We start from the raw sequence: 25,043 nt of genomic DNA, 5'->3' as shown, positions 1-25,043 counted from the left end.
CTTTGAGACACTCATGTTTACATGGGAGCTTTAACTCCTCTTTAATTCAGAATAAAAGTTAAATCATCTTTAAACTGACCTTGTAAACACTTAATTCCCAATGTAAATTTAATCCTGAATTACACACACACGCGGGTGCACGCGCAGTTCACCCAAAGTGAGCAAAATTAAGCCACAGTGGAATGTTGGCGCTTTGCCGACCAGGGCGCTCCCTGTATCAGCTATGTTATCCCAACACAGAGCCTCTGCTGCCCGGCTCTCTGCGCGCACTCACTAGACACACACACGCATAGGGCGGATTGCTGCTTTGCTCAAAACCAGGAAGTGCGGGTGGGCTCTCCAGCGATTGGCTCCAGCGCACATGTGACTCACTCCGGTGGACATTTTTATGAAATAATTAATCAATGGTATTATTGCAGTCCAAACCAATCTGACGTCGCACAGCTTTAAACCAACCTTCAGGCATGTTCAAAGTATCAGCACTGTCTGTCCCTGAACAGCAGAGATATTTTCGCTACAGACAGACGGATTCTTTGCTTTAATAGATAGATGCTACATCCTGCTCCAGGTACATCTTGTAAGGCTTCGGTCTGGGAGCAAAGTGTTGACTAACAAGTAGGGGTGTGACAAGGTTTTTTTTTTTTTTCTTTCTTTCTTTTTTTTTTTAATCTTTTTAAGTTTTATCTAATTTTTAAGTGTTTTTTTTTTTTTTTGAGTTATCCAAACTGCTATTTGTGACCTATGGGGGCAATCATGCGCCTTTGCTACGTCTAGCCTACCAGAACCTAAAGCAGGAGAAGGAAAAGAAGAAGAAGAAGAAGAGGAGGAGGAGGAGGAGTACATTATAGTTTCAGTTTCAATTTGTGGGAGAACAAGAAGTTTATGAACAGTTAAAAGAACATGGCTGTGTAGTTGCAGCATGTTGTTAACGACATACTTTGTCAGGCACTATTTGCACTCTTTATTGACAGAATAGAACTTTGATTTGATTTTGCACATAATATTGTTTGCACTTGAAAAAAAAGAGAGAAATATTTTATTTTAACTTTTATAAATTTTAGTTTCAATTTGTGGAATAAGTTTATTAAAAGCTCATGCTTACATCATGCATGTAAAGAGTTATAATAAAACATTTCAAAATGCATGTACAACGACATATATTTTGTCATTGTAGTTTTCCTAAAATCTCGTCTCATCTCGTTCTCGTGAACCCAATATCGTGTCTCGTCTCGTGAGCTGAGTGTATCCTCACACCCCTACTACTGTTTGTACTTTAGCTGCAGCATTTTTATGTGTGTCAGGGAGTCAGTCCTTCAGATGATGCAGGCTGGTCAGAGGGTGGTGGATAATCCCATTTACCTCAGCGACATGGGAGCAGCCCTGACTGGAGCAGAGTCTCGAGAACTGCAGGACGTCCTGGAGGAGACCAGTGTGAGTGCTGCGAACGTCAACACAGTCAAAGAGGCTTTTTCTATCTGCATCTGATCTCGGTGCACGTTATTGTCACTGCAGATCCCAAAGCGTCTTTACAAAGCACTGTCTCTGCTGAAGAAGGAGTACGAGCTGAGTAAGCTGCAGCAGCGCCTCGGCAGAGAGGTCAGAGGTCACAGCCACTGTTTGGGCAGCTGAGCTCTTCACTCTCCAAGCCCCCAGTAACACTCTGTTTTCAGGTGGAGGAGAAGATCAAACAAACCCACAGGAAGTACCTGCTACAGGAACAACTGAAGATCATCAAGAAGGTAGAGCGAGCCGTGTTCAACCCAACACAACACAAACATTTCCCAGAACCTTTTCAAAATAAAAGCGTCAACAGGAAGTTCCTTAATTTGCTTTTACATCTCAGCATATGATTTTAGCAAATGTTCACAAACATTAAATCAATTAATTTACTAACATTGTGACATATTTAAATACAGCCTTAGCAAACAATCCTGTAATTAATTAATATAATATTTAGAGCCCAACTGATACAGATCTTTTTTTATACTGAAAAAGTACAATAATCCATTAATCGACTGATAAGCATTTTTTTTGATACACAAATAATGATTCAAGACAAAGAAGCAGACCACAACTAAATTAAAATCAGGAACTTTAACACTTCCAACTTAAGGAGTGTCAAGACCCTGATCAATAAGTAAACTCAAAGTGCAGCTGGGACATACAGGAGCCCAGCAACAGGTTCTCCACGTTGCAAAATAGATTTTGACCAACGTCAAGTAATCAGCAATGCCCGTTAATCAGCTCGATTTATTGGTCAGGCTCAAAATATAAATATACACTTTTAACTAAATAACAGTTATTACTGGAAAGCTCCTGATATTCTGTGTGTGCGTGTGTGTGTCAGGAGCTGGGTCTGGAGAAGGAAGATAAAGAAGCCATAGAAGAGAAGTTCAGAGAGAGACTCAAAGACAGGAACGTCCCTGAACACATCATGGACGTGATCAATGAAGAGCTCAACAAACTGAGCCTGCTGGACAACCACTCATCAGAGTTCAAGTTGGTTCAAAGCTCTTTCACGCACACACATACACTCTGATGCAGCTCAACACCAGGCTTTGTCTTCTATATTCATGTTTCTAAAGATACTCTCATATTTGGTCGCATAAGTCCCATGATAATGGGACAGGAGTCAAAGTGATTAATACCTTTATACAGATGAAATTCATTTAATTTGTGCGAAAGGATGACATTTTCTCTTTCCTCTGTTACAGTGGGCAAAAAAGTATTGTCAGCCACCAATTGTGCAAGTTCTCCCACTTAAAAAGATGAGAGACCTGTAATTTTGGTTACAGGTATACCCCAACTATGAGAGACAAAATAAGAAAAAAAAAAATCCAGAAAATCACATTCTAGGAATTTCAATGAATTTATTTGCAAATTATGATAGAAAATAAGTATTTGGTCAATAACAAGTGTTTTTTTTACATCTGTTTATTATCTTTTATAGGAAAACAAAAACAATGCACAACAATACAATACACAGAAAGAAAAAATAAATAATATTAACAGCAGCAGCCCTACTAACAATCGAATTTGTTCATCAGTCCAAACCTCATTTTGTACATCATTATACTCCAGGAAGTTGTAGAAAATTGTCCAGATCCTCCAAGATGTGTCAAGTTTGTTTTTGGAGAAATGGCTTATCCTTTCAAGAGCCAGAAAGAGAATCATTCCTTTAAGCCACTGAGAGACACCACAGATTTTCAGTTCCTACCATGAGTGAGTGATGCAGTGTTTTGCCTCCAGGAAACATACATTAGGTAGATACTTGACTTTTTTGAGAGTAAGAAATTTTCAGGATATATATTAAATATATTATCATGCTAAATCCACTTTTTTAGCCCTTAAATGCATTTTGTTTTATATTTAGAGTGTTTAGAAGTACAGAAAAGTTCAAATTAGTCTCTTTAGGTGCTCCGTTAATATCTTTATATTTTGTTTTGGTCATATTTCTCAATCTGTTTCGATTTTTCTATTCTCTATTATGTTTTTTGAACAATGACGTCACAGTATTTGCAGTGGAACTGCCAAATTAGGACATCGACTCCAGGCCCAACACTTTGAGCAATCCGCCATTTTTATTTCTCGCTTTTATTTTGTAGTCCAAGCTCAAGGATGCAGAAGTTACGAGAGGATAAGTCTAAATGTTCGGTTGTTGGATGTAGTAACTCACACGCTTCATTACACCGTCTTCCAGCATCAGAACCTTTTCAAAGTGCCTGGTTGAATTTAATTTTTTACGGAAATGTACCCACATCTGTGGGTAAGGTCATTTTTGTGTGCACGAAGCACTTCAAGGATGACTGCTTCAGCAACCTCCGCCAGTATAAAGAAGGATTTGCCGAAAGACTTCGTCTGATTGAGGGGTCAATTCCTTCTATCTTTGGAGACGACGAACAGAGCCCTTCGGTAAGCTGTAAATAACGCTAAAAAGTGTGATAAGACGTCCCTGTCATTGTTTTGTTAGCATTAGCAGTTGAACCATCATCATATGTTAGCTCTGTGTGCTCGTTTTAGGTACATCATTTTTATTTTCATCTCGCTCCGCCGAGTCCGACTCTGGCTCGAACATGTAAGGCTGGATGGACAAGTCTTTTGTTGTTTCTGCACCGCTAGATAATCGTATCTCTTCTATCAAACTACAAAAAGGGCCGAACAGGGTGGAGTTGAACCAAGTGTCACCTCTGCAACCTGGAGAGGGGGCGGGGTATGAAGTGTCTCATTTGCATTTAAAGAGACCGCACCAAAACAAGGTTGCTCTCAGAAGCACATCAGAAAAGGGGTCGAAAAGGGGCATATGGAGCTATAATAATGAGGAATTCAGACACAAACATTGCAGTTCCGCTTTATATAGACTACAACTGTATGATTTATATGTAAAAAGGAAGGATTTAAAGGCATCCTATGTCACCTTTAATAATGTACAGTTTAGGGTTAAGAGGCACTTTTTTACTAATTATTTTACTGCACAGATCCAACACCTTTTCTCAGAGGCATATAATCAATGGACACTCCCTCATACAATGAAACAGAGACCCCTTGTGGACACCACATTTAGGGCATGTGTCAGGGACACTCGGATTAAAGAGATGCAGCTTGGCTGGAGTGAGGTACTGTCTGGTAAGCCATTTATAAATGTAATAATTTGGAGTGTGTGTTAACTGTCTGAGATTGAAATAAGGAGCTAAGGACCACTCCTCAACTGTTAAATTGATCTGTAAATCACTTCTCCAAGCCCGTAAAATATTTTCTGAGGATTCTTTGCACATGTTTACAAACAACTGAAGATTATTTAAAACAATATATTCTAGGGTAGTTAAACTATTATTTTGCCTAGACATTATAAAACTCCTGAGTTGAAGAAATTTGAAAAAATGCTTATTAGGAATGTTTTAAGTTGTTTGAAGCTCCTGAAATTACATTAATTTGTTATCCTTGTATAGGTCAGACACTTTCGCTGCACCCTCATCAGCCCAAAATTTAAATCCAGGGTCTGCCCAGCCTGGTCGAAAGTTATCGTTACCAGAAATTGGTGTAAAATGAGATGGCAGTTTTTCCTCCCCTATGTGAGCAAGATTACCGTACCATACTGATATGGTGTAACTCAAGAAGGGGTTCCTTGTTTGTTTGATCAGCTTTTTCCTATCTGCCGAGTACATATATAGGTTTAAAGGAATTGTAATTGACTGGGATTCCATAACAACCCACGATGGGGGTTTGTTCTTAATAAAATAGAACATAGCTGCTCTAATCTGAGCTGCCCAGAAGTACCACATCAGATTTGCTAATTGCAGTCCCCCTCTATCATAAGGCAAATGCAACAAGGATAGCCTAAGTCTTGGACGTTTGCCATTCCAAATAAAATTGGAGAAGGTTTTTTTTTAACATTTGAAAAAAGGAGGGTTGTGGAGAAAACGGTATTGATTGGAAAAGGTACAGGAACTTAGGCAAAACTGTCATTTTTAAAATGTTTATGCACCCAATTAAGGATATTGGTAGTTTGTCACACCTGTTTATAAGCTGCATTACTGTCTCCACAAGGGGTTTATAATTTACTTGAATAATTTTGTTCATATAGTGGGAGTGATTTTGAAACCTAAATAAGTAAATTCTTGCTTTTATATCACAAATGGGGTTGAAATTGGAGGTTTAAGCCTTTGATTTTCTGCCTAAAACATTATTACAGATTTATTGTTATTTATTTTGTATCCCGAAAATGTGCCGAAGGTGTGTAATAAGTCCACTAATACAGGTAAAGTTTGTTTCAGGTTTGAGCAAAATAAAATTACATCATCAGCATAAAGGGCGATTCGATGTTCCATGTCACCTACTTCTATTCCTGATATATTCATATTTTTACGAATAAACATAGCTAGTGGCTCAACAGCCAGAATGGATAAAAGAGGCGACAGGGGACATCCTTTGTCTTCTCAAAAAGCGCATTAAGTACTCATCTAATATTGTTAAACCCCTGCCTCCCCTGCACAAATCCATTCTGGTTCGGATGAACTATTGTTGGGAGAAATGGGTCCAATCTCTTAGCTATTACTTTACACATAATTTTAAGGTCATTATTGAGAAGGGATATTGGCCTATACAATCCGCACTGATTTGAGGACTTTCCAGGTTTAAGTAATATTGTTATAACAGCAGTGTTGAGCAAGGGAGGAAGAGATCCCCTGTCAAATGATTCTTGGTACATATCTAGCAGAGATGGTATTAGTTTAGACTTAAAAATGTTATAGATTTCCACTGGAATTCCATCAGGTCTGGGACTTTTCCTCTCGTTCAAGCTAGTTATAGCCTCTGACACTTCCTGTATCCTGAGGTCAATGTCCAAAAATTCATTTTGTTGGTGCGAGGCTGAGTCTGAATACTCAAAGCAATATAAGGAGAGGTAAAATTATTGGAAAGTATTATTGATTTCCTTTAGGTCAGAAGTTGTCTCCATTACCTGTTTGAATTGTGTTGATCTTTCTCTGTTTGTATCTGTTTAATGCGCCAAGCCAGTAGCTTCCCAGCCCTCTCACCATGTTCGTAATAGGATTGTTTTATCCTTATTTGCAGATATAACATATCTAGCATTCTGTTTATGTAGTTCTGCAATTAACTGCTGGCAAGGATTTTGGTGAATTTGAGTTTCAGTTTCTCTGATTGATTTCTCAAGCTGCTCCTGCCTGTAAGCCCTGTGTTTGAAACTTGTGAAACTCATCATTTGACTTCTCAGGAAAGCTTTAAAGGCTTGCCACCTCACCGTAGCAGACGTTTGATCGGTATTGGTTTCAAAATAGGCATCTATTTGTGCTCCAAGGAATTCTATGAATTTCGGGTCTCTGAGCCAAGTTGTCTGGAGCCGCCATCTAGGAGGATGACAAACAATATTTGAAAGTTTTAACAGGAAAGAAGTTGAGGCATGATCTGAGATTACTATACTATCATACCAACAGTTGCTAATTATGGATAATAAGTCTGCTGAAACTAGATAATAATCAATTCTGGAAAAGGTTCGGTAGGAGCTGGAGTAGCAAGAGAAAGTCAACTGGCCTGGGTGCTTCCTTCTCCACACATCGATTAAATTGAAATCTTCCATACACTGCTGAAGCTCTTTTCTTGTTTGTGGGTGTGAGGTGTCTATCCCCGTAGATCTGTCCAACTCTGGCTGCAACACACAATTGAAATCACCCCCGATAATAAGATGACCAGGCAGGGCAGCTAATGATAGGAAAAGATGTCTGTAAAATGCTGAGTTATCATTGTTTGTCCCATAGACATTTATCAAATTTAGCCTGATAGAAAGAATTTGACATTGGACAATAAGATATTGGCCAAAACGATATTTAGTTACATTTATTAGCTCAAAATGAACTGACTTATGTACAGTATGAGTGTGATTACCCCTCGTGAATGCGAGTTAAAGGGAGCTGAAAACACCTGACCAGACCATCTTCTCCTCACTCTGATCACATCCTCAGTAGTTAAATGTGTCTCTTAAAGGAAAACTATCTTAGCATTTAACTGCCAGATCCTGCTCATAACTTGCTTTAATTTAACAATTTTATTTAATCCTCTCACATTTCAAGAGAAAAAGTAAAGTTCAGAGGTCATAAGTAGAAATTAAAATAATTTCAAAATGATGAAACTTAAAGTGGCTGATGCTAATATAGAAAGTAACATAAAAAAAGAAAAACACAGGAACACCAATAACAAGGAAAAAGCTAGAAACACTACTGAGTGTACCTCACAAAATAAAATACACCCACCCACCCCAAAGAAAACACATCCTAAAGAGCCCACTAAGGAGCCCAGCTATAGGGCTATGCTGGTTCACATATGCTAAAGTCATAGTGAGGAACAGCAAGCCCAGCAGTCACAGTGACAACCCCCTCCCCCAAGAGATCCGTTCAATGATCATTATAATAAAAATTTAAAAAAATTAGTCTGTACTTAATACCACTGGCTGTGTGTTTATAACATAATACAATAATTACTGTGCTAAGAAAGTAATGTCATTGCTGTGTGTTTATAACATAATACAATAATTACTGTGCTAAGAAAGTAATGTCATTACTGTTGTGCTCGTACAGCCACCAAACACTAATAACAGACCTATTCACGTAAAGTGTTAATGAAAAGGCTCACATGGCTGCCTCAGTTAGCTACCCACAGGATTGTGATTGTCGTCCCGTAGTTTCTGTACAAACCCCTCCGCCACCGCTGCCGTGTCAAAAGTGTGGCGTCTTCTGTCGTATGTAATGAGCAGCGTCGCTGGGTGAACATTTACATACCGGAAGCCCGGAATAGAGAAAGACGCCAGCTCCTTCTTCACTTGGTTAAACGCCTTTCTTAATTTCTGTAGGTCAGCAGAGAAGTCTGGGAGGAGCATAATCTTTTGGTTGTCAGTAAACATGTCCCTTCGTCCTCGCAGCCCGCATAATTTGTGTTTTGTCGGCGTAGTTCCGGAGTTTCATTATTACCACTTGGGGTCACGCTGCCGGCCACTCCCCAGCCCTGTTGATCCTCCCAATCCTGTGTGCTCTTTCAATCAGTAGTTGACGAGGAAAGTTAGCTGCGCCAAGCACCTCTGGCAACCATTTCTCCAGAAAAGTGAACAAATCACTGCCTTCTTTCCCTTCCGGAAGGCCCACGAGACGGAGGTTTGAGTGGCGACTGCGGTTTTCCAAGTCATCCACCTTGTTTACCAACTCCTCAATAACAGTCTTCATGGTTGCGTTCTGGATTAGCAGAGATTCTGTCCTCAGCTCCAGTAATACACCCCGTCACTGCCTTCAATTTAGCCTGTACCCCCTGGATTGCTTCAAGAAGTCCGTCAAATCTCAGCACGAAGTCGCTCTTCAGTGCCTGGATAGCAGACAGCACATTGTCTGGGCTGGTAGCCATGCTAGCACATGTAGCTTCCATGCCAGCTTGCTGTGCAGAGTCTAATTTAGCAGATTTCTGTGACTGCTTCGGTGGTTTTGACGGCATCTGGAGCTTTGAGTTGTCACAGCAATAAAATATATAAAGGTCAGAATTATTTGTGGTTATTTAGTTGCCAGATTATTTGAGTCTGACGGAGGGGGTCTGGAACACCTGTCTGCTCAGCGCGCTTTAACCGGAAGTCCTTTCACACACAGTTGGTGGTATTTTTACCCATTCCTCCATGCAGATATTCTCTAGAGGAGTGATTTTTTTTGGGGGGGGGGCTGTGGCTGGGCAACACAGACTTTCAACTCCATGGGGTTGAGATCTGGAGACTGGCTAGGTCACTCCAGGACCTTGAAATGCTTATTACGAAGCCACTCCTTCATTGCCCGAGCGGTGTGTTTGGGATCATTGTCATGCTGAAAGACCCAGCTACGTTTCATCTTCAATGCCTTTGCAGATGGAAGGTTTTCACTCAAAATCTAACAATACATGGCCCCATTCATTCTTTCCTTTACACGGATCAGTCGTCTGGTCCCTTTGCAGAGAAACGGCCCCAAAGCATGATGCTATCGCCCCATGCTTTACAATAGCTATGGTGTTCTTTGGATGCAATTCAGCATTCTTTCTCCAAACACGACAAGTTGAGTTTTTACCAAAAAGTTGTATTTTGGTTTTATCTGACTATATGAAATTTGCCCATTCCTCTTCTGAATCATCAAAATGCTTTCTAGCAAACTCCGCCCGGACAGGTACTGGCTTAAGCAGGGGGGACACGTCTGGCACTGCAGGATTTGAGTCCCTGGAAGCGTAGTGTGTTACTGATGGTAACCTTTGTTATTTTGGTCCCAGCTCTCTGCAGGTCATTCACCAGGTCGCCTCGTGTGGTTCTGGAATTTTTTCTCATCGTTGTGATCATTTTGACCCCAAGAGGGGAGACCTTGTGTGGAGCCCCAGATCGAGGGAGATTATCAGTGGTCTTGTATGTCTTCCATTTTCTAATAATTGCTCCCACAGTTGATTTCTTCACACCAGCTGCTTACCTATTGCAGATTCAGTCTTCCCAGCCTGGTGCGGGTCTACAATTTTGTTTCTGGTGTCCTTTGACAGCTATTTGGTCTTGGCTATAGTGGAGTTTGGAGTGTGACTGTTTGAGGTTGTGGACAGGTGTCTTATACTGATAACGAGTTCAAACTGGTGCCATTAACACAGGTAACAAGTGGAGGACAGAGGAGCCTCTTAAAGAAGAAGTTACAGGTAGGGATCGACCGATATGGGTTTTTTAGGGCCGATGCCGATTCCTTTTTTTTCTATCAGCCTTCGCCGTTGACCGCTACGGACTGCCGATTTTCTTGAGCCGATATCGAGATATATTTGCTCTCAGTTTACATCATAAAAATTGCACAATGATAATAACAATTGGTACAAGTCTCAATTTTTTTTTTAAAAAAAGGAACATTTATTGAAATTAACAAAGGCAAGGTAGAACGACACCAAGTAAGAAATATTTAACAAATAATAAAAACAGTGGGTGTAGAACAAGAACAAGTAAAAAATAGACATCTCATGCAATATTATGAAAGAGAACTCCTTGACCTTGTCCAGAAAATAGCTTTGACAAAATTTGGCCTGACTGAAGATGTGTTTTATTATTAGGATTATTGAGTATGAATATATATAATTATAGTATTAAACACCAAAAGAAACCATGAATAATAGTCCATTCCAACACAACCCCAGGACATAACTTAGCAGAAGAAAATAACGTGATGTCAGATGCACATTAAGCAACGTTAGGTTACGTTCTAACCTTGGTTCTCTGAGTGGAGAGACTATCTCTCCACCCAGTTACATATTCCATATGTACGGGGACTGATCCCACTGGGACAGTTGACGTGGATATTTCTTAAAGACACACCACTACGTGGCCCATGCACAGGCTTAAAAGCCCCAGGTGTGCATGCAATCACTGATTCACATTGATTGGAACGGTTTCCGAGCGGCCTCGTGGTGGAGAAATAGTCTCTCCACTCAGAGAACGTTCGGTTACGTTGTAACCTTGGTTCTCTATCGTATCGAGACTATCTCTCCACCCAGTTACATATTCCATATGTACGGGGACCCTGTAAGACACACCGCGAGGAGACTGAGAAGACCCCTCTTGTACCCCCCCCCCCGGGGTCCCCGACCCTGGTAATCGAATGAGACGTCACTGCCACCAGAGTGTTCCAACAGTGCACGTGAACAATGACACCCAAAACCATTCTATGTACATAATACACATACACATACGTGGGCCCCTGACACCGCCAGACGCGTGTGCCTACCCCCAGCCGAGGCGCCAGACGCAGCCCCCGGTATGGCCGACCCTGCCAGACGCAAGGATCGGGCGTATGTGTACGGAGGGTTATTTGGACGGCCTGCCTTCCCACTAGGCCCATGGCTAAGAGAGAAAAAAACCAGACCACCTCTAGTTCACCATCGCAGGGGTGTAAAGGAGACACCCTGGTCACTTTGGACTAGTACCCAGCACAAGTTCCCCAAAGGAGGTGCCGGTAGCCATATTAAGGCTGTAAAACCTTGCAAAGGTGGACGGACTCGCCCACGTAGTGGCCGCACACACTTCGGAGAGGGTGGCTCCCCGCCACAGGGCCCAGGAAGCGGCAACACCTCTCGTGGAGTGCGCCCGTACCCCTCCCGGAGCCGGAGCACCGGAGTCTGTGTAAGCCCGTTGGATCGTTTCCACGATCCAGTGAGACAGCCTGAATTTAGACACCGGCTGACCCAGGTGCCGTGGCTGAAAACAAACAAAAAGCTGGTCGGTCTTCCTGACAGCACCAGTCTGCACAATGTATACCTTAACCACCCTGATCGGGCATAGCCTCGACCCTTGCTGCGCCCCCTCATCCCTGTCCCGGGAGGGGCGAAGGAACATCAACTCTACTGGCTGGTTTAGGTGAAAGTCCGAGAGCACTTTCGGCAAGAACGCAGGGTTTGGGCGTAAGAGCACACCCGCACCGCCGGGCAGGAATCTACAGCAGCTCTCGTGCATCGACAGAGCCTGTAGTTCCCCGACCCTCCGCGCTGATGCCACCGCTATGAGAAACGCAGTCTTCAGTGACAGCCACTTCATGTCCACCGTTTCCAGGGGCTCGAAGGGTCCCAGTCGCAAGGCAGCCAGCACCAGCTTCAGGTCCCACGTTGGGACCGCCAACCTTCTACAGGGGGCGAGCCTAGCAGCGCCTTTCAGGAACCGTGAGACGAGGACGCAGTCAACCTCGGCCAACTAGTTATCGCCAACACGAGCGGCCTTGATTGCAGCCACCATCCCTCTAAGGGTGGAAGGTGATCTCCCTGCCTCGAGCAGCTCCTGTAGATACCGGAGTATCTTGGGGGCCGAGCAGGTCAGCGCATCAGCCCAATTCAGCCTACACCATGATGAGAAGTGGTTCCAGCGGTATGAATAGGCTGCTGTAGTTTTTTTTTTTTTTTTTTTAAACTTGTCTGCACATGCTGTCAAAGGTCAACACCACAGGAAGTGCAATCATTATGAGACAGCAATGCAAATTTTGTTATTGCAATAAAATACATTGATTTATTTTATTGCTTAATTGTGACCATCACCAGCCCTCCCTAAGGAAGGGTAAGAAAACTTTTATTAGAGGGAGGATATAAAAAGGGAGAGCAGTGTTACACCTAAGTGGAGGGGAAGGGGAAAGGGGAGGAGAAAGGGAGCAGGGAGAAGAGACTCAAGGCAGGAAATAGAAATGGTGGGGAAGAATAGACTGTTTTGCAGTGAGGGTGAGATGTGAGGTTGTAGAGTATATTGTGCTTATTATGTTGTGTAATCCAGCCAGTATGGTGACAAGTGTGAAGCTTAGCTATAATGGTGGTGGCTGTGAACAGGGGAATGAGTTAATGGTAGTACCTAAAGCAGGTATTTGGGATTAACGTGTCTAAGGTTAAGCCCAGTATGAGTTTTATCCCACATCCCAAGGCGTGCCAGTGCATCGTAGACCAGTGTATGTGCAAAAAAAAAAAAAAACCGCTATTGCAATCCCAGGAACTGCCCTGGGCCCGCAGATGCAGCCAGGCCAGCAGAAAGAGCGGAGGCCAGGGAGCCCCAGGCAACCCCCCAGATGCCCCCAAGATCCCAGGCCGAGAGGCAGCCACCGCCCCCCATACACACATCCGAGGAAGCCCCAAGCAGCCGAGCACCCAGCGCATCCCCCCACCGACCCCAACCCCAAGACCCTCCGCCAGCATCCAGCCCCCCCCACCCACCCACACCCAAGCACCCAACCCCCCGAGGGAAGGGCCCAGAGAGCCCCCCGCCCGAGACCCCAGCAGAGGAGCCAAGGCCCCCGCCCAGCAGACGGCCAGAGCCGCGCGGAACGGGCCGCCGGCGGGCGACCGCCGGTGGGCCCAGAGCCAGCAGGGTCCGGACCCCGGGCCAGAAGGACCCGGAACGGAAGCAGCACCAAGAGCAGCGCCCCCAGGGACGACAACCACGCCCATAGCCGCCGAGGGCACCAAGGGGATACTGCAAGCCGCCCCGCCGGCCCCCAGGCGCACCGACCAGGCACCCCAGAGCGCGCTAGATCGCCTTTCGCCCCCCCTCGCCCTCCCCAAGGGCCCAGCCACACCGCAGAGCCCGGCTCACAGGGCGCCGCCCAAGCCGGGGCCGCACCCGCAGGCATGGCAGCGCGCGGCCCGTACCACCCGCCCCGGCAGACCGCCGCCAGGACCGGCCCTGCCAGCCGGCCAGACCCGCCGGACCCAAAGGGCACCACCGCGGGACAGGGAACCTCCAAGGGCGAGCCCCCGGGCCAGACCCCCATGGGGAGCACCCCCCACCCCCCAGCCCAGGAACAGGCCACAACCCAGCAAGACCGCGCAGCCCCAGACGGCACAAAGACAGCTGCCCAGGTCCCGCCCCCAACCGGACAGCGCAGGCCACGGGGCAATGCCCCCCCCGGCGCGAAAGCGACCGGCGGCCGCCACCACAGGAGAGAGGGACCCCAATGGCACACAACCGATGCGGAGCAGCGCCCCCCAGCCAAAGGCGCAGAACCCACCCACCCGCCAGCCCGCAGATAGCAGGACAGACCTATCAAGTGGCCGATACCGACCTCAACCCCCGGAACAGCTAGAGCCGCCCCCCAGCAAAGAGCACCACCCCGGAGCGCCAAGCAACCCCGCCCCAACCCCGGCGCAGACGCTAGCACCCCCCAGCGCGCCCACTCCCCACACCGGCGCGGCAAGCCGCCCCGGACCCACACGCCACGAGGCACGCCCCCCATGCAACCAGGAAACGAGACAAGCGCCAAGCCCCACCCGCAGGGAAGGGGCACCCCCACGCCCCACCAGGCCGGCACCGCCCAGAGAGACCCCGCAAAGGGAGCCCCCAGCAACACCCCTTGACACCCCCCAGAGACCCACCGCCCCGCCACGCCCGACCGCACCCCCCGATCCCCACACGGTAGCCCAGCCATCAACGGACGGGCCGGGCCCCCACCCGACAGGCCCAGATATCTGAATTTACCCTCCACCCTGTTATGGTGCCATTCCCTAATGGAGAGGCACTTCCCTATCCCCTGAGTGAATGTATGTGTTTAGTGAATGTATGAAGTGCTATTAAAAAAGGGTGGCTGGATGGGGAGCGCTCCCCATCCAGCCTATGTGTATATATGTGTATGTGGTGCAATAGCTCCGGAGGGTGGAAGTGGTGGTCCCACCCTCCGGGGGGTGGGGTGTTGAGGTGTAATTAAAATTGGAGGGATTAGTAGGGCAGCCAGAGGTGGGAGTGCCGCCCCCGCGCCACTACTTAGTAGCGCAGGCGGCGGCCCCCTCCACCCCCAGCCCCACCATCCAGAACCCCAAGGGTTGGGTATGTCAGTGTGGTGCAACAAGTGGGTGAGCCAGACCAGCTGGGAGTGAGTGATGTGAAGTGTCCATGTAGGAGGCCTGTCTGGTAGGAGCCCGGCCCGCCCACACGGAGGGCCACCGGAGAGGGCAGACGGGCATACGGCACCGCGGGCCCCAGAGACGCGCCGAGCAACACAACCGGAGACCCCCCGCGGCGGCCATACAGAGCACGGCGGGACCCCCCCCAGGCGGAGCCAGGCACCAGCCACATCCCCCAGCAGTCCAGGAGGCGACCCCCGCCGCCAGCCGGCCCAGGAGAGAGGCCAGCTCCCACACCAGGGCCAGCACAGGCCCACACGACACCACGACATAGCACCCTCCACAGGTGGGCGGCCCCGGCCCCCCCGACGAGAGAGGACGCCACCAACCACCTAAGCAGGGCCACCCCGCCAGCCACGGACCGATAGGTAGGCGAACCCATGCCCCCCCAGCCAGGCACCGCAACCCCATATCAATGTCGCCAGCAGAGCCCCCCCCACCCACGGAGACCACCCCCAATCACCCCCGCGCCGACATGAGACACCCCCGACGCCCGCACAGCCCGGAGGACAGCAGGCCCCAGCCAACAGCCCCATCCCGCCCAAGGCGGTGCGGCACTTCGCCGAACCGCAGCCCGCACCCGGGCAGACGGTGGGAGGGCGCACCCCAGGACGCCGAACCCAGAGACCCACCCCCGGGGCACCCCCGCCCAGACACGGCACCCACGGGGCCCGGCGCCTCCAGCCAGCATTCCAACCACCCCGACGCGGATCCGCCAGGACAGGAGCCACCGGCCGCGCCCCCACACACACCCACCCAGCACGGCCAAGGGGAGGCCCCAGCGTGGGCGAGGCCCCATAACTCACCCTTCCCTCCCCCCGAAGCTACACAAGCCGGCCCCTGCGGTCCCCCAAGTGAGCCCCCGAGGGGGAGGGGGCGGCCCGGCCCACCGCGCCAGCGGCACGCTCGGCGAAGGCGCGCCCCAGGGAACCAGGCCAAGGCGCCCAGACCGGCCGGCGGAGCAACCCACCGCGCCACCCGACAACCCAGGACGCAAGTGCCGCCCCCAAGAGCAGCCGCCCCCAGCGCCACCCCCATCCCGGACCCCCCCGCCCCGAAGCCATGAACCCCACCACCCCAGGCCCCCAGACGAGCCAACCCCCGAGCCACCCACCCAGCACAGCAATGCCCGCCCCCCAAGCGAAGGCCACAGCCCCCCCACCAGCACCCCGGGCCGACAGGAGCCCCCCACGCCAAACCCAACGGGAGAGCCGGCGCCGAGCGAAGGCGGAGGAGGGGGGCAGGACGAGACAGGGGGACAGAGAGCAAGAGGAAAGAGTGGCAGAGAGACACGCAGGCCCCCGGCACCAAGGGCCACCCAGATGTGCACAAAGAGGGCAGAGAGCAACACCCAACCGCCCAGGGACGCACTCCCCCACAGAGGCACCCAAAACACCCCAGCAACTCACCCAAGCCACCCAGGTCAAGGCCACCCACAAGCCCATGGAGGTCCAGGACTACAGTTAGATCAGTGTGTTAGTAAAGAGTGGTGCTGGCAGTTGCTTGCAGGCTAGATCATCAGGCTAAAAATGAAAAATCAAGATTCAATGCAATTAGAAAAGGAGTCCAACGCTCCTCAAAGCAGGTTATTTTATTTTTTCTGAGAGCAGACATCTTTTCCATGGAAATAAATTCTATGAGGAGATTTCGCCATTGGTTTATGTTTAAGGATTTTTTATCTTTCCAGTTCACTAATATTGTTTTTTTTGCTATGGCAAGTGCCGCAAGGATGGATTGTGATTGGTTTGCTGGAATATCAAGCATAGTCAGGTCTCCTAACAGACATAGATTTGGAGATAGAGGAACCCTGCAGTCCAAAATGGAGGACAGTTTTTCAGTGATTAGAAACCAAAACTGTTGAACTGGCGAACAAAGCCATACGGCATGTAAATATGAATCAGCTGTTCCCTGGGTGCACTGAGAGCAGATGTCTGTTGGGGAGAAGCCCATTTTATACATTTTCTGTTGGGTAATGTGGGATCTGTGGAGGACCTTGTATTGAATTAGCTGAAGATTTGTGTTTTTAGTCATCTTAAAGGTATTGCAACAAATTTCTGTCCAGAAATCAGTGTTCGTGGTGATTGAGAGTTCAGCTTCCCATTTAGCGATTGGTAAGTGATTAGAGTTAGTGTTCAAGAGTGCTCTGTATATTTTTGAGAGTTTTTTTGTTTTTGTTGAGATATTTTTCAAATATATGGCCAGTTCTGGAGGTTGCAAGGTGATTAAATCTATTGCCGTATTTTTCTTAATTGTCTCTATTACTTGTAGGTATTGAAGAAAATTACTTTTATTTATATTAAATGTTTGGGTTAGATTGTTATATGTCCTGAGCTTATCATTTTCGAAGAGGTCTTGGAGATGAATAATTCCGCTATCTTCCCATGTTTTTAGATAGAGCGGTGTTTTTCTGTTTCTAAAGTCACGGTTGTGCCAGATTGGAGACAGCATACTAGTTTTTAATTGAACATTTGTAATGTCCAGGGCTTTCCACCACGCAGTCAGGGTGGAGGCATTTAGTGGGTTTTTAAAGCAGTTATGACATTTGAGGGTCACAGTGATAAAAGGGAGATCAGAGAGTTTAATATGTTTACAGTCTAGCTGTTCGATTTCTAGCCAGGTGTTATGGTATTCTTTTGGTTTTAGCCATTCTGTTAAATATAGAATTTGGTTTGCTAGGTAATAATGCATGAAATTAGGGGCTTCCAACCCTCCCTCGCTTTTATTTTTTTGAAGAGTTGAAATGCTTATTTTGGGTTTTTTATTCCTAGCATAGAATTTTGTAATTGCAGAATCTAATCTTTTGAACCATTGCGTTGGTGGTTTCAGTGGGATCATAGAGAACAGATAGTTTATTTTAGGTAAGATTTTCATTTTAACTGAGGCTATTCTGCCAAGGAGTGAGATCAGAATCAGAATCAGAATCAGAAATAGAGTAAAATATCATCCGCATAAAGATTAATTTTGTGTTCTGAGATGGATGAGTGGATTCCTTTAATAACAGAGTTCTGACGAACAGCTGCTGCGAGAGGTTCAACAAATATTGCAAAAAGCAAAGGTGAGAGTGGGCAACCTTGTCTTGTTCCCCTCTGCAGTGTGAAGCTTTGGGATGTTATTTTGTTTGTGGTTACTGAGGCCTTAGGTTTAGAGTATAGGGTGGAGATCCATTGTATGAATGATTCTCCAAAGCCAAATTTGCCAAGGACAGCAAGGAGGAATGACCAGTTGACTCTATCGAATGCTTTTTCTGCGTCTAGTGACAAGATTATTGTTTTCTTTTTAGAGTTCTGTGCCATGTTGATCAAATTAAACAGCCTTCTAACATTGTCTGTGGAGTGTCTATTTTTAATAAATCCTGTCTGGTCTTGGTATATAATTGACTGTATGACTTTCTCTAACCTGGAAGTGAGTGCTTTGGAAATAATTTTTATGTCTGTGTTAATAAGTGAGATGAGACGGTAACTTGAGGGTAACATGGGGTTTTTGTCTGGTTTAAGTAGTAATTTAATGTTTGCTGTATTCATGTGACCTCCTGCATAACCTTTATTTTTAATCTCTGTTACTACTCTGAAAAAGAGCGGAGCCAGCATTGACCAGAAGTGTTTTAGGAATTCAGCAGGGAACCCATCTGGACCTGGTGCTTTGCCTGTTGACATGCTATCCAAAGCATTTTGTAGTTCTTGTAAGGTTAATGGTGAGTCTAAGGTGGTTTTCTGCTCTATGGTGAGCTGTGGTAGGTTTAAGTTATTGAGGAAGGTTTTCATATCTTCAGGGTCAGGGTTTAAGTTTGAAGAGTATAGGTTTTGATAGTAATCATGAAAAACCTTATTAATGTCCTGAGGTAAGTTTAAAGTTTGACCTGAATTATCAGAAATTGACGCTATGAAATAGTTTTCTTTGTTGTGTTTAAGTTGATTTGCTAAATATTTGCCTGATTTATTGTTGTAGTCAAAGTTTTTGTACCGTAATTGCTGTAAAATAAAATCCGTTTTTTTAGATAAAATTATGTCCAGATTAAGTTTTGTATTTTGGAGTTTTTTCCATAAAAGTTCAGACGGGTTAGCTGCGTATTCTTCTGTAAGTTTCTTAATTTTTTCTTCAATCGTTTTTTCTGCTATCTGTTCCTGTTTATTCTTATAAGAAGAGTATGATATAATCTTCCCTCTGATGACAGCCTTGCCGGTTTCCCAGAGTAAGGACGGTGACACTTCCAGAGAATCGTTTGTTAATAGAAAGTCCTCCCAGTCTTTTCTTATCATTTTACCAAATTCACTGTCATTAAGTAATGAAGTATTAAAGCGCCACAGAGAGGATAATTTCTGATTAGAGTCACACTTCAGGGTGAGGGATATCGGGGCATGATCGCTAATGATTACAGGATGTATTTTAGAGGAAATCTTATGCGCAATGGATTTATTTGAGAGAAAAAAGTCAATTCGGGAGAAGGATTTATGCACAGGGGAGAAGAAGGTGTATTCTTTTTTAGTTGGATTGTTCAGTCTCCATACGTCTCCTATGCCAAGATCATCCATGTAATTCATTAATACTTTAGCAGATCGAGACGGTTTTGTATTTGGGCACTTGCTGGATCTGTCTAATGATGTGTTGAGTGTCAGATTGAAGTCACCTCCGATGATTACAGATGAATCTGCAGAAAGGTCCGATAGCTCCGAAAAAAACTCTATGGAAGAATTCAGGGTCGTCGTTATTTGGGGCATAGAGGTTTAGAATTGTGAAACATTTATTATAGATTACCACTTTGATAATAATATATCTACCCTCTGGGTCTATGGTGGATTTGATTATGTTAAAGAGCAACCTTTTGTTGAAAAGAACCGAGACTCCTCTTTGCCTGGAATTGAAACACGAATTATATATTTTGTTAAAATTTGAGTCTGTCAGAGATTTTTCTTCTGATTTAAGTAAGTGAGTTTCTTGAAAGAAAACAATGTTTGCATTTAATCTTGATACATAATCAAATATCTTGATCTTTTTAGCCTGCGAGCGAATGCCACGCACATTCCAAGATGTTACTGTAAACTGAGACATGGAAAGGAGTGCGGTTTAGTCCTTACGAATGTGAGCATAACCAAGAGTCTAAGAACATTTGTGCACAGCTGTGTCGTGATAGACTTCAATGCAAGAAAGAAAGAGAAGAAATGCTTATCATGCGATACCACCACAGGGTAAGGGCCTGGGTTGAGAAGGTTAGTGAGAAGCACAAACATACAACAACAACAACCAGTACCAAAAGAATAAACACACAACGGGTAATTATATAAAGCGTAGGAAGGGGGGGGGTATTGAGTGGATGTGAAAGAAAAAAAAGGTTAGGGGTTGGAGAAGAAAGAGGTGATATGGGGGTAGAGAGTGTCCTGTGAAACTGTATGAGCCTATACGTGTTTACCAACATCTGAGCAAGCATACACACACACTTAGTATATATACACATATCCATGATTTTATTTTATTTATCTTTTGAATTATTTCAATTATTTTATATATATATATATATACATATATACATATTTAATTATTATTGTTTATATTTCATTTTTTAAATTTTGTTAACATACATATATACATACACATAGAATACATATACAAACACACACACACATTTTACCTTTTAAGTAGTGCTACCTTAACTACACCATGAGTGGAGAATTATCCTTTCAATATTAACTCAAAAATCACCTGGTGTTTTTTTAATTTTTTTTTTTTTTTTTTTAATATGTTTTATTTTATTTTTCTTAGTAGAGCCAGGGGGTGATGTTAGAGTCCCTAAATAGTTGGCCATCAATGTAAAGCTTGTCTACGACCAGTTTGGAATTACGGCCTCTCTGTCGGTTTTCTTTGAAGATAGGATATAAGGTTTTTCGGCGTTCATTTATTTCTCGAGGGAATTGATCATTCATGCCGAATTGCGTACCTTTAAGTTCCCTACCTTTACTTTTAACCTGGATTTTCTGTTGAAAGTGTTCAAATTTGGCAATGATAGGGCGTGGGTGGTTACCTCTGCGTGGACCGAGACGATGGACACGGTGAAAGGTGATGTTTTTCACGGTTTCTGCTGGGATTTTAAGCGCGGACGACATGAAGTTTTTCAGCAGAGCCTCTGGGTTGTCATTGGGGGTTTCTGGAATACCTGAGAATATTACGTTGTCTCGCATACTGCGAGATTGGATATCCAGGACTGTCTCTTTAAGAAGCTTGTTTTCATTTTTCAGCTCTTTTACCTCCGTGGTCACCGCAGATAAAGCCAAATGGATGTCTTGATTGACTTTCTGTAAGTCCTGAATTTGTTGGTATGCAAATTCCAGGCTGGTTTTCATTTCCTGAAAATCTTGGTGCAGCAAGTTGACCACACCCAGCCTCTTATTAATGGATTTTAGGACCTCGGTGTGGGATTCTGCCTCCAGATCTGACGTGTCGGTTGATGTTGATTCGTTTTTTCGGCGTTTAGCGGACTTACCTGATGTGCTCGCGGCTTTCGGTCCGGATTCCATTACGTACTCGGCGTAATATCGGTCGATGAAGTCTTCGAGGTCCTCCACTCTGGCTGGTGAGAGGGCGTGTGGTCGGCTCTCGTTTGTGGCGTGGATTTAACGGTAAGAAGTGTTAATATGTGCAAATAAACAAAGTTGGTATGCTAGTCAAGGCAGCGAGCCGCCATGTTGAATTTTCACAGACTGTCACGTGACTCTCAGAACATCTCGCGTGAAAAAAAAAAAAAAAAATAGGCTGCTCTAGTTGACGGCGCTCGAGCGCCCTGGATGGTCCAGACCACCGACCGAGCTAACCCCAAGCCCAACAGGCTGGCCCACTCAGGGGCCAGGCCCAGAGCCTGAGGAAAGGGATGGAACAGAGTCCCCTGCGCCTGACTCAGGAGGTCCCGGCGAGCTGGAAGTTCCCATGGACTCCCGTCCAGGAGAGGAGCCAATCCCAAGAACCACATCATGTGTGGCCAGTTCGGAGCCACCAAGATTAGCCTCAGCAGCCCCGGGGGCCATTGGTGTGCCATGGCGTCGACGCCCAGCGGGGGGTCGTCCCTCCCCACGGAAAAGAACAACGGGCAGTGCGTGTTGTTCCGGGATGCAAACAGGTCGGCAACAGCCCTGCTGAACCAACCCCCAAATCTCCTCGGCTACTTCCGGGTCCAGTCGCCACTCTCCCGGGGCCGGGCCCCCCTGGAAGGCAGGTCCGCCCCCAGGTTCACCAGCCCGGGCACATGCATGGCTCTGAGTGACAGGAACCTCGTGCCTGCCCATGTCCACAGACTGTGTGCCACCCTGCAAAGGCCTGGGGAACCCAGGCCCCCTTGCCTGTTGACGTAGGCCGCCGCTGTGCTGTCTGTTCTCACGAGTACGTGACGGCCATGCAAGCTGAGTTCGAAGAGCCAAAAAGATGGCCCTCAGCTCTAAGACATTGATATGCCGGGCCATCCAGGCACCAGTCCAGCTTCCGCTGGCACCTTCGCATTCGTGGACCGCGCCCCATCCCGTCAGGGATGCATCCGCAGAGATCACCTGGCGGTGGAGCACGGGACCCAGCAAACTCCCTTTGGAGATGTTGGTCGGTGTTTCCCACCATGTTAGGGCCGAACGCAGTCTCCTGGTGACCCCCACTTTGGCACGCAGGTGCCTCTGTGGACAAAGCCCCCAGAAAAAGAGGCACCTCTGTATTGGCCGCATGTGCAGGAGTGCCAGCGGCACCAATGCCGCCATAAGGCCCAGGAGGCGAAGACAAAGCCTCCAGGTAACCCTGGCTCCCAGCGAAAACCGGGAGAGGCAGATCCGGAGGGATTCCTGCCTTTCCCAAGTCAGTGTCCCTAACCCTGTCCTGGCATCCAACGACATGCCCAGGAACTGGGTGGCCTGTGCTGGCTGTAGACTGCACTTCTTTTTGTTGATCCGCAGTCCCAGACTCGTGATGTGTGCCAGATCGGTATTTGAAAATAGGCATCCTCCAGGTCGACTGTTGCAAACCAGTCGCCTCCCGGTATGGTCAGCATCTTGCATTTCAGAGAACGGAGGAACTTGTTCAGCCCTCTGAGGTCTAATATTGGCCGGAGGGTACCATCCCGTATCGGGATGAGGAAATAACGGGAATAAAACCCCACCTGACGGTTCTCCCTCCCCACCTCCCAGATGGCCTTCTTCTTGAGGAGAGAGGAGACCTCTGAACGCATAGCTCCTCTGTGCTGTAAGTCTGTGATCACAGAAAATACAGCCAACCGAGTCACAGGAGGGGTGCGCAAGAACTGTAACCGGTAGCCCTGGGTCATTGTAGAAACGACCCAGGGGTCTGCCCTCAGATCCTCCTGCACGGACCCCCTGAGGACAGGCTCCGGTATGGGAGGGCATAGCGTCAGGACTGAGGTGGAGGCTGGGCTGGCCTCTGGCCGCTGCTGCCTCGTCTCCCCCTCTTAAACTTACCTCGCCAGGCCGCCTCTCGCCGGCCCCTCATATCCCCCTGACTCCAGTCAGGCTGAGGAGGTTTTGGCTGCGGTGGCTGGGGGCGCCGCCAGTCCCGGCTCAGTTTCAGGGAGCCTGCTACTTCTCGGGCGCAGAGGCGGGCTTCCTGCGCCTGCTGGAGCATGGTCGCTGCCGACGGCTCTATGGGCAGTTTGAGGAGGCAGGCCCTATCGTCTGGCTGCAACATGGACTGCGACAACCACAGGTGGTGTCTGACCGTCCAGAGGCCCGACATGGCTTTTCCCGCCGCCTCGGCCTGCTCTCTCATCAGTTTTGAGAGAAGTGAGGAGACCTGCTGCAGGTCGTCACTGCACCCCTCCTTCAACCGCTGAGTCAGATGGCGTTGATACAGGGACAATATGGCCCCCGTATTGCCAAGCTGAGTCTAGACCGCCATAGCACCATGCATTTTGGTGAGTAGTGTGTCCATTGTCCTGCAGTTTTTACTGGGGCAGCTACTTCTCCCAAGCACCGATTGCAACGGCGACACCAAAGCCGCTAAAGCCTGGCCCACCGGAGGTAAAGGCCCACAGCCAATCCTCTCACGGTTGTGAACTGCCCCTAGGCGTCTACAGAGCCCAGACCAGCGACCTGACGGCGACTGGAATAGCTTCTGGAGCACCTCCTCAAAGTCCGAGAGGAGAGGGACGAGGAAGCGCGTGGAATAACTCTCCTCCGCGTCATCGAACCGGGAGGGGGGAGGCCCCTGGTCAGATGGCAGCTCTATGCCGCTGCCGCCCTGCTCACAATCTCCTGGAGGAGAGGGGGTGGCTCCGCCCGTTCCTCCACGACCGTTTCCTAATTTAAAATATCTCTTTTCTTTAGTTGGATTTGATTCGTCTCTTTTGAGTATACAGCCAGCGACCTGTATATTGGAAAAAACAACACAATAACAACAACTAAGACGAAGACATAGACAAGTGTACACAACAACGAGTATACACATACAACAACAAAAACATGGACACTGAACATGAACAGTAAGGTCAGTCAAGGTCAAAGCCAGTCATTCCACTGAAAGTGGTATTATATATTAAAAATGTCATTTGGTGTTTTTAAACACCCAGAAAAATAACCTTTAAAACCTGGTAAACTTTTTAGAAGGCCCAAGGCCTAAAATCATAATTCTGAACACCCCACTACATGAATGGCAAAAACAGGGAGAAGATCTAGTGCATCAAAACCCAGGAGGAAAGGAAGGTGAAACAGAGGAACATGTCTAGTCAAACAGCCATTCATCGGTCAATCACTCAATGACACGTCCACGGCACATTTGCACTCACAACGCGGTTCTCTCAGGCATACGTAACGTGTCATCATTCAGTCATTCATGCACCACACACGTTCATGCCTCAATTTTCACGTCCATGCATTCACAAGGTTTCGCTGCAGTGTCTAAGTAGAATACAGGCCTCATCTAACCCACCAGCGGCGATAGCCAGTCCACCTCCTCTCTCTGGGTCAATGAGCTCTTACTGTCCCCCCATGCTTGGCAACCTTTTAGCGTTAATTAATTGCTTTTCACTGGTATCATCTGATTAATAAAGAGGTACGCTCTTTTTTACTTCCGCCTTGGCGGAGTCTACACTTAGATTATTGCCCGTGGTAGTACTGACAGTCTGCTATCTGCTGGATAGGAATGGCACGGCCGTGCACTAATCACCAAACTCAACCCCG

The 25,043-nt window shown here is 47.0% G+C and overlaps 1 protein-coding gene and 1 long non-coding RNA gene across 3 annotated transcripts in view; one reads left to right on the top strand and one right to left on the bottom strand.

Moving 5' to 3' along the window:
* The window catches only part of lonp1 (lon peptidase 1, mitochondrial), a 50,377-nt gene that overhangs the window by 5,398 nt on the left and 19,936 nt on the right, over positions 1-25,043 (top strand). For both annotated transcript variants that reach the window (XR_003673849.1, XM_028443708.1), the window contains exons 7-10: positions 1,302-1,431; positions 1,513-1,596; positions 1,671-1,739; positions 2,348-2,499. Coding sequence is in view for 1 of the 2 variants with exons in the window: in XM_028443708.1 (XP_028299509.1) it covers positions 1,302-1,431; positions 1,513-1,596; positions 1,671-1,739; positions 2,348-2,499 (435 nt within the window). In the remaining variant the exon portion in view is untranslated. The remainder of the gene's footprint in view (positions 1-1,301; positions 1,432-1,512; positions 1,597-1,670; positions 1,740-2,347; positions 2,500-25,043) is intronic.
* LOC114461547 (uncharacterized) lies at positions 20,593-20,880 on the bottom strand. Its single transcript, XR_003673851.1, has 2 exons — positions 20,850-20,880; positions 20,593-20,785 (listed from the first exon to the last, which is right to left on the bottom strand). It is a non-coding gene; the product is annotated as an uncharacterized LOC114461547 (long non-coding RNA).

This window comes from Gouania willdenowi, chromosome 4 (genome assembly GCF_900634775.1).
Source record: "Gouania willdenowi chromosome 4, fGouWil2.1, whole genome shotgun sequence".
NCBI classification, from domain to species: domain Eukaryota; kingdom Metazoa; phylum Chordata; class Actinopteri; order Blenniiformes; family Gobiesocidae; genus Gouania; species Gouania willdenowi.
This window is presented reverse-complemented; position numbering and strand designations above follow the sequence as displayed.